Here is an 18701-nt window from a genome sequence, read left to right as displayed (position 1 = left end):
TGAAAAATATCTGGTTATAAAGAGACAGAGCATGAATGGTTATTCTGAGAAACAGATCAGTTATTTATTTTTCTGGGATTTTGGCTCTCTGGGATGAGCGGGTACTTCCTGCTTGGAACGCCAAGGCGGGGGAGGGGCTGATCAGTCCAGTTCTCTGTATATACTGTCTATGGAATCTTGAAGTGAATCAGAAGTGTTTCACTTTTCTGAAAACCATTAAAAAAACCGCAAGAGAACAGAAGCTCCGACCTGATAACCTGGAAGAATGATCTGGATAATCTGGAAGTTAGTTTTATCACTGAGCCTCCATCAAGCAGATTCACACATTCTAGCCAAACTGAGCCGGTTCTGAAGAACCTTCCTCTCAGTTCAACTATTAGACATTTTCCATGTGCATCTGAAGCCGTCAGTGAATGAGTGGATGTGAAGCTCTCTGAGCTGAAGGTCCGTTCTTCTGCTGAGCAGAACAGGAACACCAGCTCGACACAAAACTCAATTATGACTAATTGGTTCAAAGGAAAACAGGATTGTTTTCTGCAAAAAGCAAATCGGTGCGTTCAGATCAGTCAGCTCTGGGTCTCGTGGTATTCATGGAGGTAATGGCTCGCTGTAATGATGTGGAAGTGCAGGTTTTTATACAGAGATGCTTTCAGGGAATGTAGGAAAAGAGAGCGTCTATAACCACTGCTGTCTCTGTTATTGATCATCTATCAGAGTCTATATGTTCAGTTAAGGTTAAGCCCTTTGTTATAGTTGGGTTCTTTTGGACATGATGGTTCTGGTTCTGGTCCAGAAAGTGTGCATCTCCTTCCCTTGTGTGAAACGTTTCTGCTTGTGTTCAGATGTGCTCAGAGAAATCAGAACCTGAAAACTGAAGGGAGTCAGAGCTGCTTCTGATTGGCTGAGGGTTTCAAACCTCTCCGGTCGGGGGGGTGCACGCCGCTGGGCTTTGTTTTGAGTCCGTTTACGGTTCTCCTCACGTTCCTGCGCTCGCTCGTCCAGCAGCCGTCAGGACTTTACTGCTTTTTACTGCTCAATTAAAGCAAAGTTCAAGTCTCTGCTGGAGTCGTAAGAAAAATGTCAGGACGGTAGATGGAAGCGTTCCCTCCGGTAAAGCAGTTCTGCCTTTAACGGGCTGACAGGACTCCCCCACGTCTTCATAAAAGCCCGGCTCCAAACACCACCGACGCCGTCTTAGTCCAATCGTTCAGGCTCTGAAATGATCCACAGAACCTCAAACTGTCCTCGCAGACATCAGCAGAACCTCCCATCAGCACCAGAACTCCTCCCCGCTCTGCAGTCCAGAGGAGAACAGCAGCTCCCTCCTGGCTGTCTAACAGTTCTGTCAGGAATGAGGTTTGAAGCTTCTCTCTTCCAGCTCTGCATCTTCTACTTTGTTCAGTGGTCCTCAACCCCCGGTCCGTGGACCGGTCCGTGGGTCACTCGGTACCAGGCCGCAGACAGAAAAAAGAAAGATTATTTCTGTTAAGTTTATTTTCTGATCCTGGAGGAAGTTTTATTTTGGAAATCTACTGGATTCTGTTCACAGCATTCGTCTTGGTCATGTGACTTAAAGCGGTTACCTTCATGGTTAAGCTAGTAGCCCAAAGCTAATAAAAATCAAACAATAAAACGTGTTTAGGAAGTTTCTTCAGGGAGAAAGGATCCAGTGAGGAAACTGAAGAAGAGCCTTTGACTTCAGAGAAACTTAAAGCTGCTGATTACAGAAACAGAGTGATGGAGACCGTTGTTCTCATGCAGCAGAAGCTGCTCTGTCTAACACAGACTCTCCACTGTTTCACTCTGAGAATAAAGTTGGAGACATTATATTTAGAAAACACCAGTTTTACGACGGGTGTGTCATTTTATTTTGCCTTATTTATCCATACCACCTTAAAAGTCAGACGTAGCTGAAGCTAGCGGCTGTTGTTAGCCTCCACTTTAGGTCGTCGGGGTCTGTGGGGTCGTAGAGGAGTGGCTGCACCTTTAGTACAGGTGTGTCTGGAGTTCTCCAGAGGCTCATACGTTCACCTTCAGGAGGATGGAAATGGAACGTACCATTGTGAGGTGTGTGGGGAGAGTATTGTGAAGTGCTCCTAATGTTACTCACACTGAAGACGTTCTGTCATGATGCACAACATCTTCATAGAAGTCCATCACCTGTCCTGGGCTGAAGCTCCGCCCTCAAACGCTCTCATTTCTGCTGTTGGACTTCGTTTCCTGCATTAGCAAACAAACTGTGTATTTATGTGTTTGGGGGGGGGGTTGCAGCAGCCCGAGGGCCCCCGTCAGGTCCATAAAGGCTGTAATGGGGGGGCTGCAGTCTGTTTGGCAGCAGGATGACCAATAACATTTTGTAAAAGCTCATTTCTCTCTAATCAGAGACAGACTCTGTTTGGGGGCCGTTGGGTTTTCTTCAGGCTCCCTCCCTGAATGAAGACTTGGCTGAACAAGCACCAGCCGAGGGGGGGGGCAGCCCAAAGGCCAATGATTTGATTTGCCTCCAATTTGCCACTTATTTTCCTTCTCCCCGGCTCTTCAGCTCCATTTTCTTAACTCACACACCTCCACTCTCGTGAGAGTGGCCATTACTTAGCCTCCAACCGAGCCCCCCCATTTTGTTTCACAGTCAGTTTGCGGCCTTTATTGGAGAGCCATCAGTAGTCTGTGCGGGACGGGAGGCAGCAGCAATTATCTTTCATTAGAGACCTGCATTTCTTTGATTTGTGATCCACTTTCCAGAGCTGCTCGTCACCGCGCAGGAGAACCTCCCAGACCCGCCTCAGAACTCCAGAACCGGTTCTGACGGCTGGTCTGGACCATGTGGATGCTCACTGAGGGACGTGATTAGGGCTGCCGCGATTAGTCGACTCATCAACTATTAAAATAGTCCACGACTAATTTAATAGTCGATAAGTCGTTACTTCATATTATATGGAGTCAGTAATAAAGTTGAACAAAGTTGTGAGCGTTCAGCACCAACAAATGTACTGTTTTATATTTGAGTCAGTGAGACCAAAACTTTATCCTTAGGTAAAAATAGTTCCTTATTCCAGATGCCGACCTCATTAGATTGTGTGATTGCTTAGTCAGCATTCACACAATAGTGGTTCTCCCGCTCCTTTCTGTACGTTTTTCGGCACATAAAAACTCCATCAAACTTTCAGTGATCTTGGTATCAAAACGTTCAGGACATTACTGCTGGTATTTCTGGTATTCATAAACTTTGTAGTTTTTGTAATATTGAGCAACATATTCCCCAGAGAATATGAATGAGTTTAAGTAGATTAACAACAAACTTAATAAAATACATTCATGGGCTGTTTTCATCTTTTATAGTCATTTAAAAAAATTTACTTAAGCTAATATTTTAGCAACATGCTAACGTCTTTGACTAATTTAGTTTACTGAGCAATTTTTGGCTATTTTGGAGGTAGCTAGTATTTAAGCAAAGTGTTAGCTTTTCTGGCTAATTTTTCATCTATCAAGGTTTTTTATGCTTATTTGGAGTCTAGCTTCTATTTTAGCAAAATGCTAACATTTAGTTTACTGAGGAATTTTAAGGTATTTTAGAGTTTAGCTAGTATTCCATCAATGTGCTATCTTTTTTGCTAATTTGACATCTACTAAAGTTTTTTGTGCTAATTTGGAGTTCAGCTAATATTTTAGCAACCCGTTAAATATTTCTGCACAATCGGCATGTACTAGGGATTTTAAAGAATTTTACTGCTCATTTTTCAGACTTCAGGTCAACCTCAGCGCTCTTCCATAGTTCTTTAATTAAGTTTTCAGTCTTTTAGCAAATTAAAAATTTAACAAATAGATTTTGCATTTTCAGAAAATCTCTTCTGCAATAAAGCAAATTGCGTCACTATTTTCAGCAAAAACTTCAGCATCTTCAGTGACTACTTTCAGCAAAAAGCATTCTTACTAGCGTTATCACAGGTGATGCTACTTTTATAGTTTTTATCTAGTTTAATTTGGTTTTAATACCAGAATCTAATGAAGGACAGAAGCTGCATGATTCATTAAGAGTTTAATAAACTATCATCTTAAATGTCTTTATTTGTAGTTTATTTAAAGTTAATGATGGTTAAGATGTGTGTTTACATCTGCTTTACACATGACCTATAATTGGTGATTAGTCGACCGTTCAAATAATGGTTTGTGGCAACGAGGATTACCTGAGCTGAGTTTAGCTCCACCTGAGAGGAAGCTCACCTCTTCTGAAGGTGTGCATGTGTCACAGAGGGGGAGTGGATCCAAACATGAAGGTTACAAGTAGAGTCCTCACAGCTGCTGTGGACCCACACAACCCAGACCCACAGAAGGGTCAGAAACCGACCAATGATCATGTGACCGACCGACTGCTGCAGCTGCTTCCTTCAGAAATGTGTGCTAGCTCATCTAATGCGAGCAGGTTGAAGCCTTCAGATCTTCTTTAATGATCTCTATGTCTTTAATTCCGGTGTTTAAGATCCAACTGTAGCTTATAGAAGTATTTTAATTATCTTTATTTAATCAGAAACATTCTTGTATTCCTATTTTCCACTGTTGTCCGGCATAGATTCATCTTCAGCGGTTTGCTCAGGTCTCTGATGTTTTTCCTTAGTCATGTTGATGTTGGATCTAAAATCTCGGATCTTCCTTCTTCCAGAAGACCAGAGGAGTGTCTGTCCCACATTATCAATCCTCCACCACTGTGCCTGACAGTTTCAGCTTTTCCAAACATGTTTCAGAATCTTGTTTTGTTTAATGCACTTTTCTAAAAACTCTGAATTATTTTCTTTTGAAAAACATTTTATGATGTATTCACTCTCTATTTAAAATGGCTTAAATCTGGTTATTTAGTACGTTTAAGTCCCACTCCGATCATCTTCTGATCCATTTCCAAAGCATTCCCGGAGATCTTTTCATGATGCTGTTTTTAGCCGAAATTTAAAATCGGTGTCCTTTTCTAGGACATAGTTTCTGCAGAGCGGCAGGAGTTCGCTAGAACCTCTGAATGGGGGTGATCCTGTTAGTGTGTAGCAGCATCTGTTAACATGCTAGCATACACCCCCCCCCTCCCCCCCACCCCCTCAAGCTAACATTAGCGATGCAGCAAAAATGGCAGCAATATCATTTCTATCCAGTCGTACAGTTCAGATCCAGATTCCATCTCAGACCAGGAAAACAAAGATGTTCATGGATCTATTTGTCTGCAGGTGGATGTATCAGAATGGGGCGGAGCAGGGAGCTTGTGGCCCCGCCCAGAATATTTTCTATGTCATGAATACAGTTTTTCAAACGGTTTTCAATCTGCTGATGATTCACAGAGATTTAAATAAAGAAAATCTGAATTTTCTTTTTGTATGTCGACAATTATCATAAACATGCCACAAAAACATGAGAAAAACACAATTTCATTGAAGTGTGTCATTAAATGAAACTGTTAACTTTAGTGTAGAGATTTAAACTCTTAATAAACGTCTGATTTTTGCTCTGATTTTACAGCATCTTTAAACATCATTTTTGTATCACAGCTTTTCTTTTGCAGATCTGTCACAGTCTGTTTTGGATTCTGTTTTTGGGGGTCAAAAACGTGCACACACACACCCCAACACCCCCCCCGCCGCACACACACCCCCATTGAAGGTCGTATAAACCACGTTTTGGACAGAACCAGAACCCATGTTCTGTACTGTTCGGATGATGAACCTCAGAGGAATTCTGTCTCAAAGTGACGGATTCGGCGTCCGTGCACCCTCACATCCTCACGTGCACGCTCCTGTGGAGTCGCTGCCTTCTCAGATGTAATCAGCTCCTCTGTGAAGTCTCATCTGTGAACAGAACGTTCCGTCCTGCAGGACAGAGAATCTGCACATTCAGAGATCGGTTCCTTTTATTGTTCCTCCTCCTTCGGTGAGGTCGGGGCATCTCCAGCAGCTCAGCCCCGTCTCCTGCCCTCTCCTTCAGTGAGGGGGCGGGACGGCGGCCTGTCAAAAGCGATGGGCTCTGCCGCTGTGAGGCTCGCACCCCAAAGCGCGGCGGACAGTAAATAGTGTTTTTGCAGAGTTATTAGGCCGATGTAGTGAACAATGCCGCTCCGGTCCTCACAGCCAGACAATTAGAATCATCATTAATCATTACTATCAGCACATCAATGGGGCAGAGGGGTTATAATGGAGTTATAGACCACTTATGGGGTAATCAGTCAATGCGATTGCTAACTAAACTGCCTGTCATTGTGCCAGAACTGAGTGGCCGGTCAGTGGCTCAACAGAGTGGGGGGGTGAGGGATGTGGGGGGAATCTTGATGCTTTCTGCAGAGCTCTCTCCTTCACGCCGGCTGCACAAACAAAGAGCATGTGAAGGTCACGTCACAATAATGTTCCTGCAGGCTGAAGCTGCTGTTTCAGAGAGGAAGGGGCTCAGAGCGTGCACGTCTGCAGCCCTGCAGCGCTTCACGCCCGCTGCATGACCAGCACCAGCAGGAAAAGCTGTCGCCGTGCTGGTGCGGCCTGCAGCCATAACCTCCTCTGTCTCTCCTCAGATGACCCAGGAGGCGTGTCCTCATAGGAGCAATGTCCAGAGTTCTGACAAACCTCACGTCTACAAGGTGGGAATCCACGGCTGGAGGAAGCGCTGCCTTTACTTCTTCGTCCTGCTGCTGATGTTCCTGATCCTCATCAACCTGGCGCTGACCGTCTGGATCCTCAAAGTCATGAAGTTCACCATCGTAAGTCTCTGTTTCTGCAGCTTTATGGTCTGGTTCTGGTTCTGGTTCTGGATGGTAACCGTGTTCAGTCCAGGAAAGAGCCTCCCTCTGGGCTGATGAGAGTGAGGCTGGAACCAAAGCTCCCGCTGGTGTTCAGTGACCCGCTCCGGTTTGGGTTTGATGGTTCAGTCCAGGAGGACTGAAGCTGCTTGCTGTTCAGACTGTTGGTTAAATTCTGTTCTTCAGAGATTCTTCAGTTTCTGACCGTCTGGGTCAAAGTTCAGCCTGAGTGAGATGTGCTCTGCTTTCTCCTGATGGGGTCCAAACAAGCGGATCCAGTTCTTCTGGTTCAGTTCTGGTGGGGTCAGTGGATCATCCATCTGCTTGTTCTGTCTGGGTCCTTCTGACCCTAATAGGGACTCACTGATAACCTCAGAAGAACGTTTCTGCTCCCTGAAGTTAAAGCTTCATGATGGAGAATGAAGCTGTTTCAGATTTAATGTTCCTGCAGACGTTTGCATCACATCTCCAGACCTGCTGGAGAACAGACTCTGTCTTCTGGACTCCAGGACGGGGTTCTGATCCAGGAGTTGAACCAAAAACCTCCATCTTCCAGAGTCTCTGCAGGTCCAGGGGGAGTTTGAGTTTGAGTTTACGAGCAGCGGAATGAGGTTTCAGGTGTGAACAGGTGAAGGGCAGATGAAGGTGAAACGTCTGGAATGAGAGACAAAACCAGCAGAAATGCTGGAACTCAATCCCTCATCGGACGTTTGAACTTTGTGTCTGCTGCACACCAGCAGAACTGCCCACAACTGGAGAAAAGGGAGGTGTGTTGAAGCCCCGCCCACCTGAGTTCAGACTTCCTCATGGACTTCTGAGGGAAAATGTTTCAGGACGCCATAAATAATCCCAGAAATGAACATCCTCACCTTCCTCTGACTCCATCTGCTGACAGCTGAAGGACGTCTCAGCATCTGAAGAAGAGTCTGATCCACAGGAAGAGTTTTTATTCTTTTCTTTAAGCTCAAATCTGCAGATGATCCTGGATCACTGACTTCCACAGTTTTAAATGTTTGTCTGGAACCTCAAATGAGCAGATTAGAGAAAATAACAGCTGATTACCCCTACATCAGAGTAAAGATAGCCCCTCCCTGGAAGAAGAGAAGCCACAGATCTGGGTTCTGCTCGGCCCGTCCGATCGGTTCCTGTTAGTGCTGCGGTCTGGCTTGATGCAGATCAATGCTGACTGTCATGGAAGCTCCTGTCAGGATCAATATGAGCTCCGGCAGCCTGCTACGAGGCTGAAGTCAGGCTGTGAATGACACAGCCCCCCCCCACAGCATGGTATTGATCCAGCCTGGTGGTTCTGAAGAACCTGGACTCCTTTTGTGTTCCAGAGCTGGAGAACGAGGAGTTTCAGCAGAAACTTGTGTCTGCTGGTTCTGTCTGAAACGGGCTTATAAAGGAACCGCTGAGCTTCAGGTCCAAACCTGCAGAAAGTTCTGCTGCTTCATCTCACAGGATGCTCCAGAAACAACTTTAAGAAAAGGAAATCTGTTTTTATTTCATGAAATGATGACAAATCTTTTGTTCACTCTGAAACTTCACTGTTCAGAATACTTTGTTTTTGTCCTTTGTGGTCTGGAAAAGTCCTGAAAGTAACCTGTGGTCCAGCACGGTGATCAGGGGGGAGCCGAAGCTTCTGAAGGGGTGGAGCTGAAGCTTCTGAAGGGGTGGAGCCAAAGCTTCTGAAGGGGTGGAGCTGAAGCTTCTGAAGGGGTGGAGCCAAAGTTTCTGAGTGGGTGGAGCCAAAGCTTCTGAAGGGGTGGAGCCAAAGCTTCTGAAGGGGTGGAGCTGAAGCTTCTGAAAGGGTGGAGCCAAAGCTTCTGAAGGGGTGGAGCTGAAGCTTCTGAAGGGGTGGAGCTGAAGCTTCTAAGTGGGTGGAGCAGGAGAACCACGTGTCTGAAATCTATGGGGTCAAAATAGGATCAGCTTAAAGTGAATGAAAAATCAAAGATTTAAATTTGAAAAAATGAAAATTTGAAAGTAGCAAACCCATATTAAAAACTTGAAAGAAATATTGAAAACTTGAAAAAAAATTGAAATTTGAAACTTAAATTTAAAAGAGCTAAATCTGTTACCAATTAAAAAAACAACGTTTATCTGTACTTTCAACATTCCTTTTTTTTTCGGTTCTCATTTTTGGTTTTCAATTTCAATTCAGAGTGTTTGAGTTTTCGTTGCTGAGCTGATTCTAATCTTACATGGGGGCAGGGCTTTTATCTCTTTCTCGTTCCACGCCGGATAACACTTTAGGACGGTTTTCATTCCTAGTCTGTGAAGCTGCGTTCACACCGACCATGATTCTCACCCATAAATGTGTTCATAAACTTGATGCTCCAGACGTATGTGGGAGGAGCCACTGCCAGATGCTTTCAGCCTGATCGCTACATGGAGTGGTGTCTGTTTATGTTTTTACAACTCATGGAAGACCCGGATGATGTTCAGAGATCAGGTTTATTTATTGTGAAGAGTTCTACAAAAACATCGTTAATCCCGTCACCAGTCTGGGTCTATGAGATCATTCAGAGATTCTAAGCTCCTAATTGGTTCATGAAACACAAATTTCTAACCAGTCAGATTTTTGAACCCTGAAAACATCAGGCGGCACGGCGAGTGCTTCAGAATTTCTGTCTTGCCTTGTTGCGGTGCCGCCCCAAACGGACCGCCCCGCTGCTGGAAGCACGCCGTAGGACTGGCGTCTGAAACTGGAAGCTCTGTGTGAACGCCACTTTAGAAAAACATAGGCGAATGTTTGAAGATCTGGAGCCGTTCTGACGGATCCTGAAGAGGTCAAAGGGGAGGCGTGGGGGCGGAGCTTCCTGATGCTCCATCCCATAATTCAGAAGAACACTTACGGATGGATGTCAGACCTTCTGTCACAAAGAAAACCGGATAAACTGGAATGTTTTTCCAGGCTGAACTCTTTCATGGCGGTTCTGTTTTCTGTGTCGTGTTCATGCATGACTTCCTCTCATCAACTCCAGCCAAAAGGCAGAGATCAAGCGGCGGGGGGGCAGATAAAGCTGACAACCTCCAGTCCTACTCGCCCTACTTTCCCTTCTAAAGGGGGATTACAGAAACCTGCCAGCCGGAGCCCTCATTCCGGGTTCACACCTTTGAGCCGGAAGAAAGGGAAGCTTCCATCTGCAGCATCTTTAGGAATTGAAGGATCGTAGAAACGTGCAGCTTTTCCAGATGCATGACGGCGGGTAAATGTCTGTGAGGACGTCTCGCAGCGACCCTCAGTCATCAGTCCAGATGCTGCATGTTTGCTGGTTCAAATTCCTGCGTGTTGATAACCTGGCGGATAATTAAGATAAAAACCAATTAAGCATCATCAAAGGTAAAGCTGGATCTGCTGGACGGCGCGTTCTGTGGTGGGCAGGAGTGGTCCGGCTGCAGAGTGTGAGCCTGCAGCTCTGTCTTCTCATGTCCATCACTGCCAGGGCGGAGACCTGGAGCCTCGCCAGCACCCCCCGCCCCCCAGTGAAGATAAAGCCAAATCCGTCAGCCTGCGACTGCGATAACTGCAGCTGCAGGCAGACGAAGTCGGTTCTGTTTGTTCATCTGATGACAAACCAGCAGATTGTTTCTGGGAGTGAAACGTGAGCAGAGGCGCTTAGAGTGGAAAAACACACCGTGACAGAACGAAAACCTGCGACAGCTCAAACAACACGCTGTGTTTGTGTCACTGCGAATGATCGGAAGCTTTATTTAAACCGTCAGCAGATCTTCTGTCACAGGAACCCCCTTGTGAGGTTCTGGATCGGTAAAGGGCGGCGCTGATCAGAACGATTGATGATCTGCTTCTTCTCCTGTCATTAAAGATGAAAAACCTCCACTCTGTTTTTAAAGAGACATTTCTGAGCTCATGATGAAGCTGAACGTTGAGTTGACTCTGCAGATATGTTAGCATGTAAGCTAACCCACTAAATCCAGGAGTTAACCTTCAGGGTTTAACGTCACCTGGATCCTGAATGCTATATTCCAGTGTTGGCGTGTTATCAGAGGGTCTGAAAACGATGTCAGGTATGTTGAGGTGGGGGGCTCCCACAGAGAGCCCCTGAATGACGGCGTTTTGTCAGAGCTTTCAGCTTGATGACAGTAAAGTGCTTTTTATAAAGTTGGCCTTTGGTTTGAGACCGGCTTTTAAACTCTCCCAGCTTTTAATCCAACTTCTGAAAGCGTCTTAAAGTGGCTGTAATGTTCTGACAGACGCCAGGCCGCCGCCGTGGAGTCGGCCTCTCCTCCTGCAGGCTGTGACTCCTCTGCTCTGCAGCACCTTCTGCTCCTCACTCTCATTTCTATTTCTCCTTATCTGCTGGTGTTGGTCTGTTTTTACTCGCTCTTATCTGCTCTGACTTCATCAGCAGCCCCTCCTGCCCCGCTCTTTCATCTTTCACTCTCCCAGCCTGCATCTGTTCTGCTGAAGCACTGATGGATGATGCGGCGCTGCACGGCCTCACTCCAGGAGCCGCCGGCTCGCTGCTGGAGAGCAATCTCAAAGCCAATTCTGCTGATAGCCATCGGGGGCTGTTGCTGCACGGCGCTGCAGATGTCATCGGTGGGACCCGAAGTTCTGCTGCAGATGTTCTGCTGCTGGGAGCAGTTTGGATCGAGGATCTGCAGGAGCAGGGAAGCTGATGGGGAGAGGGATGCTGGTCTGGCTGTTGAGGGGGGGGGGCTCCGAAGCGCCTCCGGATGTTTGGGTTTCAAACTGAGCGATCGTGGCGCCGTCTGTCCTCCAGCCTCACTCGGCTCTGGATCCACTGAGCTCCGTCTGCTCATAAACTCTGAGGCTTCTTTCAGCAGGAAACAGAAACCTGCACTTCCTGTTATGATGGACAGATGAGATTGACTGACGGAACAAACACGATCACAGACCCAAAACAACTGTTACACCACGGTAAACCACCTGAATTCTGTGGCATTTGGCTCATTTTGACAGAAATTCTGCAGTTTGAGGTCAAATCTGGAATAAAAAACACACAAGTGTAAATTTTAATAGTTCTATTGAAGTGCCTGGAGTTAAAACAAACATAAACCTAAACTTTTACAGAATAAATAAATAACTTCAGTTTTCTCAGTTCCATCCGATTTCAATCTTTGGACTTTTTTTTAATCTTGTTACCAAAATTTACATGAAAATCAGTCTTTTTTTATTAATTTGTACTTGTTTAGTCAGTAGCCGTTAACATCGTTACCTGTGCTCCTCAGGTGTGCTGCAGTTAAAAATCCTACGGCTGGACTTTCAGTGTAGGACCGCCTCCATGTGACGGATGAGGTCATGTGACCTGTTCATCCATTTTACAAACCCTGTTGGGGTTGCTGGAGCCTATCCCAGCCGCTGTTTGTATTTGTAATTATATATAATGAGGTTGATATTTTCTCAGTGAATGAATTTTTCTTTATTCAGTCGATGTGTTTTAATGAGCAGTCCTTCTGTTTTATTCCTAACTTTCATGTTTAAATGCAAACGTCTTCATTTCAAATCGGTGATGTTCTAGCTCCCGTTACCCGGCAGCTGCGTGGAGCTCAGACGAGGTGACTAAAAGAGGTGAGGGGAGAAGTTCTCCTGACTCCTCCACAGCTCAGACGGAGGTCCTGCTACTCTCTGTTTTCTGAATCTACTGTCTGTGTGTGCTGAAGAGTCTCTGAGCAGAACTTCCTCTTCTATGAGTTCATGGAAACTCCCATCATGCAGCAGCTCTGAAGGTGTTGAAATGCTCGGCAGCGTTCCTGTGGGCCGTTCCTCTCTCTGCTCTCATGTTTCAACCTCTCGGTGTCAGAAGTCCTGTGTGGGAGTATTCTGATATAGATTTTACCTCTTTACAGTGCAGAACTTCGATTAGTCTGCACGATGCAAAAAAGTCTGAGCCCTCCCGCGGGACGTCTACATTTTCTGTAGCCTCGGGTTGATGCGTATCGAGTCGATGCTCGATAATAGTCCAGAAGCTGGGCGGTATTGACAGGCAGCCGCTCTTATGTGAGGAGTTCAGACAGACGGAGGAGCTGCAGAGACTGGAACCCTGACAGAGGTGGAGCTCCAGTGCCGCTGCAGTCTGGAGGTTCACTGTAGCTCCTCCCACCTCCAACCAAGCCAGGCTGCAGAACAACAGTTGCCAGATAGAAGAACAGCAGTCAGGTAAAGCGAGCAGAGACTGACAGCACACCTGAACCCACAGGTGTTGCTTCAGAACTGCTGCACACAGGGACTGGCTTCAGACCGACAGGAAGACACGTACAAAACCGAAGGATTAAACCGGATTCATGAAGTTTGTCTTCTTCACTGACGAGTTTGATCCACTTTGTCTTGAGCCAGATCAGAAACGTTTCCACTCTAAGGTTTTAAGAGCTCTGACATCCTGTGAAAACCTGTCTAAACTTTATGTGAGGCTTCTGTTAAAATGAGCTGGTGTGGAGGTTTATCCAAATAAACTCCTCGTTGGTCTGAAGCTCTACAACCTCCTATTGTAACACTAAAGCGCACACTAAACTAAAACTGTCTAACAATAGAGGCTAATATCTGTTTGCTCTGTGATGGACGAGTTAGAAAGAAAGAAAACAAACATGTTTTTCCAGAAGAACCCCAGACTGGAGCTGTCTGGTTTAAGCACACGTCCATCTGTAACCCAAAAATACAATCGGTAAAAAAATCATCATCACTGTCTACTATCTACTGTGTCTTTGTGTCACTGTTAACCACAAGTCAAACAGGGCATGCTAACGCTAGCATGCATGCTAAAATTAACATTACCACGGTGAAGCTAGTAGGCATGCTAAAGTTACCATATACGCTAAGTTTAACATTAAGATGCTGAACCTAATATTCATGCTAGCTGCGACATAGTGATGTAAAATTTAGCATGCTGTAGCGTACTATCACACTGTCTTCTTTGTGAAGCACTTTGAGATTTTTATCTGTGAAAGGTGCTATAGAAATAAACATTTACTTACTTACACGATCTATAACGGTTACCCCATCAACTTGTGCATCTGCTAATTTTACATCACTTCCTGTAAAACATTTTACAGTCAGAGTAGTTCTTTGAATGTTAATAACAATAATAAACTAAAATGTTTACACTGATCTGGATGTTAGTTACCATAAACGCTAAAATTAACATAATTATGCTTACACTAATATGCATTCTGAGGTTGGCCTTAATAAGCTAATTTGCATGCTTAAGCTAGCATGAATGCTATAGCCAACATTAGCATAATGTAGCTAGCATGAATGCTATAGCCAACATTGGTATACTGAAGCTAGCATGAATGCTATAGCCAACATCCACAATGCTATTTAGCATGAAAGCTGAAGCTAACAGGATTTCTAAAGTTAAAATTAGCATTCTGTAGCTAAATGCATGCTAAAGATAGCATTAGCCTTCCACCACACCTTCAACAGATTTCAGTGTTCAGTGAGAACATTGAGCTGCTGTTTCGTCTTTGAGGAACACGGAGCACCAGTGAGGTCTGGATGAGGTCAGGCCTTCATGGTCTCCTGTGAATTCATGGACAGCTTTGTAACATCAAGGTTTCTGTCTATCCAGAGCTTCGAGGACAGGTCAGCTGTTGTTTCTCATCAGACATGTCGTCCTCAGAAAGCTCCTCTGACCCGCGTTTGCACATAAATAACATCAAAACAAATGACTTGAGGTTGTTCTCTTGTGCGTGGAGCGCTGCGTACAACACAGCCAGTGTAAACAAATGATTTATTCAAACAAGGAGCCGATCCTTCATGTTTGCAGTGGCTATAAAGCCTCTGCTGCTCGGCTTCAGTAAAAATTCAGCTTGCAAAACCACAAATGCTCCATCATCCAGCCATCACGCAAATCCTCACCCTGAATGCTGTGAGCATGACCCCACTGTAAGCCATGCATACTGATGAAAGGCAATCTGTGCAGCTGTAAAGTGTCATCGCCTTCATGATGCTCCTCGGAGCTGCACAGAGAATCAATTCTGAATAGGGCAGAACAGTGGATGGGCTTTATTGCCCCAGCATGGGCAATTCGTTGGCCCTTTCACGGGATCCATAAATTAATGCTCCGCAGGAGAGAGCCGGAGAGGCTCATAATGGAAGAGAAAATAGAGACTTTCATCCTCCTACATGAATAAACCAGCTCAAACAAAGATGTTCCTCTTAGTCAGAAACGCGTGGTGATCCCACCGATGTCAGGAACTCCCAGCTCTCATAAACCAGCCGTTCATCTGGGGGTCTGGGATTTACCCGGACCGCAGGACCGATCTCATGAAGGGGCCGTCGTCGCAGTTCATTAATAAGTTTGGGATCACATTACATAAGGACTGCAGCTCATTTACATTCTCTTTTTATGGAATTCATGGAGAATTGGGGACTCTGGTTGAAAGCACTTATTTATACTGCAGCCTGTGACTCAGCCCCTCCCTCCCCACAGACCACAGTCATGGTTATTCAGTCATTTCGTGCTCTCGTCTAAAGGTTTGTAGAAGTTTAGTCGTCTGTTTAACTCGTTAGTTGGTTATAATTACCAACACAAAACCAGCTGGTGATTTATCAGCCTCTATCGGCTCAAATGTTTGATCTTTCCAGCTCAAACACTTTAGTTCAGAGCCGACCTGCTCTGGACTCTGAATGTAGACCTGTGCCCCCCTCCCTGACCACTGCCGACGGGATGCTCCTACATGCTGCAGAACCCCCCCGCAGCCCCCTCAGCTGGGCCGGTATCAGGAGATCTTCCACATCTGACGTCTGTTTCTTACAGTCGGCTTTCATCATCCCGCTCCGATGAAAGGCTTTAAATAAAGTCTGAGAGGCCTCCCTGGTGGGCCGTTGACTTCCACCTGGAGCTCATTCCCATTCCCGGCACATCCCGAGCAGCGCCCCCCCACCCTGCTGCCGGAGCAGCTCTGGAATTCAAAGATGCTGAGGAGGTTTGAGGTGAAGGAGGCCAGCAGACGCCTTAAAGCTTTCAGGATCTCTGATCTCCACCTGAGGAGGATCACGGAGATCTCAAGGACCGCCCCCACCTGTTCAAATGCACTGACGTCGCCCTCCTGTACGCTTGAAGGTTAAGGGTCATTCTGCTGGTTCCACTTTTCTCTGAACAGTTTAACAAACTTGCTGGTTTTCTGCTTTAGTTAAAGTTTTATTTGCTGATTTTTGTCCAGTTTCATGTCTTTACTGCTTTGATGAAGCAGCTCTGGCTGTGGTTTAGTGGTAGACCCGTTTTAAAGGGTTGAAGCTTCAATACTTAGACACTCTAGGTGTCAGATACTCTGTTATCCAAAGATGAACTGGTGGTCCAAAATAAAGACTCCATGCTCGGTCAGAACCAGACCTGGAAGCGGCTCAATGGAGAAGTTCTGAAGCCGCTTTAGTCCAGAAGACGCTGAACTTCCTGTTTCTTCTGGTGCAGTTTCTTCTAGTTACAAAACTGTTTCAGTTTAGGTCAGAGGTCTACAACCTTCAACCCTTACAGAACCGTTTGGGTTGATTTCTCTCCAACCAGAACCCAGTAGGAGCCACAAAGTCTTCAGTCACCCTTCAGAAAAACACGATTCTGATTAATATTTTTGTTGTTGCTAATGACATGATACATTTAAATTAACTATTGTGTTTTTTAGGAATAATAAAACATAAACATTAAGAGAAAATAGATTTTTAAATTTGAAATAGTTTCTAACTTTGACAGAGCTATGCATGACTTCCTTTCAAAATAAAAGACATCCTGCACCATAGGATCATGTCAAGTGTAAAGTCATCAATGAGTTAAAAAAACAGTTTCTGGTGCCACAAATGCACAAATATAACCAACAAAAACTCAATCAGAGCTAATGAAGTGACCCCTACCATATATTAAAACCACAAGGAATATTTTAAATCCTTGAATTTGTTCAAAAATAGAAAATCTGCTTTATAATCCAGTGGATTAGAACTTAATGTTGCTTTAATTCTGGTTACTGACAATAGATTTTCTGTAATAAATGAAGCTAAAAATTAAGTCTGAATGTGTCAGTATGATGTTGATTTACTTTAAGGTCATTTACTTTACTACTTACTTACTTTTTCCTTTACATTTACTTTAAAGCATTTATTAAACACTTTATTTTAACCAAAGAGCCACATGTGGTTCTGGAGCCGCAGGTTCAAACCCCTGGTCCAGTTAAAATGATTGACATCTGCTCAACAACACAATGTTAGTGACTGTTATTTCAGGTCAGTTCTGAGGGTAAAGTGTGGATGAAGCACTAACTTCTGTCTGGTGTGTTTGGTCTCTGCAGGACGGCATGGGCAACCTGAGAATAACGGAGAAAGGCCTGAAACTGGAGGGAGACTCCGAGTTCCTCCAACCCCTCTATGCCAAAGAAATCCAGTCCAAACCGGTGAGCAGGCCTCCACCGTTCCAGTGATGGCTGTGGTCAGCATCACATTCAGACTCCATGAAGCTGAAGAGCTGCAGGACGAGCAGGACAGAGGAGGTTCATGGATGAAGGAGGATGCAGAGGAGAGGGTTGGATGGGTGGTCTGCTGTGGCGCCCCCTAAAGGCAGCAGCAGAAACACACAGAAGCGGATCGCAGAATCCTGCAAGAAGTTTGAGAAAAACTTTGATTTGCCCCCAAATTATGTTTCTTTATCAGCTGAAACAAAAACCAAAAGTTTTCAATAATCTTACAGAAAATGTTCTTTAATCATAGATTACTGTGAAAACAGAACTTAATGTGAAGGAAGCGTCACAGGAACGCTCAGAAGGATGAGTGCTGTAGCTCCTGATGCTCGTCTGTTTTCTCTCAGAGACGAACTTTCAAACTAAAACTGCAGATGAGATTCAGACTTTACTCTGGCGTTTAGAGCTCTTTGGTCCACAGAGCAGAACCTCTGAAGATCTTTACTTCCTGGATCATCTGAGATCCAACATGTGTCCAAACTGATTCTGTCTCTCAGCTTCATCAGGAGTTTAAACCATGGAACTTTTTGATGGTTCAGATGAAAAGCTTTTTGTTGCTGTAGCTGCTCACAGTGGATGATGTTCCATCAGACTTTAATAGTATAAAACAAACCGATGAGAACAGAAGTTCTGTTTCCATCAGGTCTCCAGGCTGACAGATGAAGAGATTCTGCTCTTCATGAAGGAAAATGTACGTTTATTTGGTTTTCTTCAGGATTAACCCTAAAGACAGAAACATTCAGGTGTGATGAAGGCGTGTCCTGCAGTCAGGTGGATTGAAGAGAATTAAAACAACACATAAACATCACAGTCTTCATCAGAAAACACTTTAATTCTGTAGCATCAGTGATAACTTAATAACCATCAGCTTCATCTCCAGACTGAGGAGAAAGCTGCACTGATCTGCTGAAAAAATCATTCCTCCTTAAATGACAGAGCCGCTCAGACCCCAAAACCACCTTAAATCCCCTCTCTGGTAGGACGGGTCCTCCTGTGCTGCAGCGTCTGACCCCTCTGGACGTCTCTCCCTCAGAGACGTTTTCTAAACGTTTCCTCCCATCTTTATGGAGCTGCAAAGCACTGTGGGAAATGAGGCTGTAAAAACGACGGTGGATCAAAGACCTTCAGCGTTATTCTCCAGAGAGGAGCTGCTTCACACACGGCTTCAGTCAGCAAACCCCAGTCCTCTCAGGGTTCGATTCCCGTCTTCACAGCAGTCACAAATCCTCTCAGTGTTTACAGCTGGAGCTCCAGGAAGTTTGAGAGACCGTAATGTCCTCCTTAATGTATGCAAACCCCCCCCCCCGTAATGGTCACGCTGCTATCTCTAATTAACAGTTTGACTGAGGCATGAAGATTAGTGCGGCCCAGGAAGTGTGGTCAGCATTAGATTGGAGCAAGGCATTCTGGGAAAGCAAATTATCAAGAGGAACCTCGGGGGCGGGGGGGTTACTCTGCAGTTCACCTGAAGTGTAAAAACAACAAATCCTCCTGAAGAAGTTCTGAACGG

General features: G+C 45.1%; 1 protein-coding gene and 1 long non-coding RNA gene across 8 annotated transcripts in view; one reads left to right on the top strand and one right to left on the bottom strand.

Annotated features, from left to right (window-relative positions):
- Positions 1 to 18701, top strand: part of sgcd (sarcoglycan, delta (dystrophin-associated glycoprotein)) — a 156359-nt gene that overhangs the window by 107975 nt on the left and 29683 nt on the right. For 6 of the 7 annotated variants that reach the window (XM_024262426.2, XM_036215113.1, XM_024262436.2 and 3 more), the window contains 2 exons: positions 6536 to 6721; positions 17027 to 17128. In XM_024262426.2, coding sequence (XP_024118194.1) covers positions 6536 to 6721; positions 17027 to 17128 — 288 coding nt within the window. Of the gene's footprint in view, positions 1 to 6531; positions 6722 to 17026; positions 17129 to 18701 lie in introns of all 7 variants that reach the window. The other variant, XM_024262407.2, reaches the window with a different exon arrangement.
- On the bottom strand, positions 1909 to 17093 carry LOC112139675. Its single transcript, XR_002918038.1, has 3 exons — positions 16999 to 17093; positions 2111 to 2220; positions 1909 to 2031 (listed from the first exon to the last, which is right to left on the bottom strand). It is a non-coding gene; the product is annotated as an uncharacterized LOC112139675 (long non-coding RNA).

The sequence above is a fragment of the Oryzias melastigma genome, linkage group LG14, assembly GCF_002922805.2.
Source record: "Oryzias melastigma strain HK-1 linkage group LG14, ASM292280v2, whole genome shotgun sequence".
NCBI classification, from domain to species: domain Eukaryota; kingdom Metazoa; phylum Chordata; class Actinopteri; order Beloniformes; family Adrianichthyidae; genus Oryzias; species Oryzias melastigma.
Note: the sequence above shows the minus strand (reverse complement) of the source record. Positions and strands in the feature narration are given on the sequence as shown.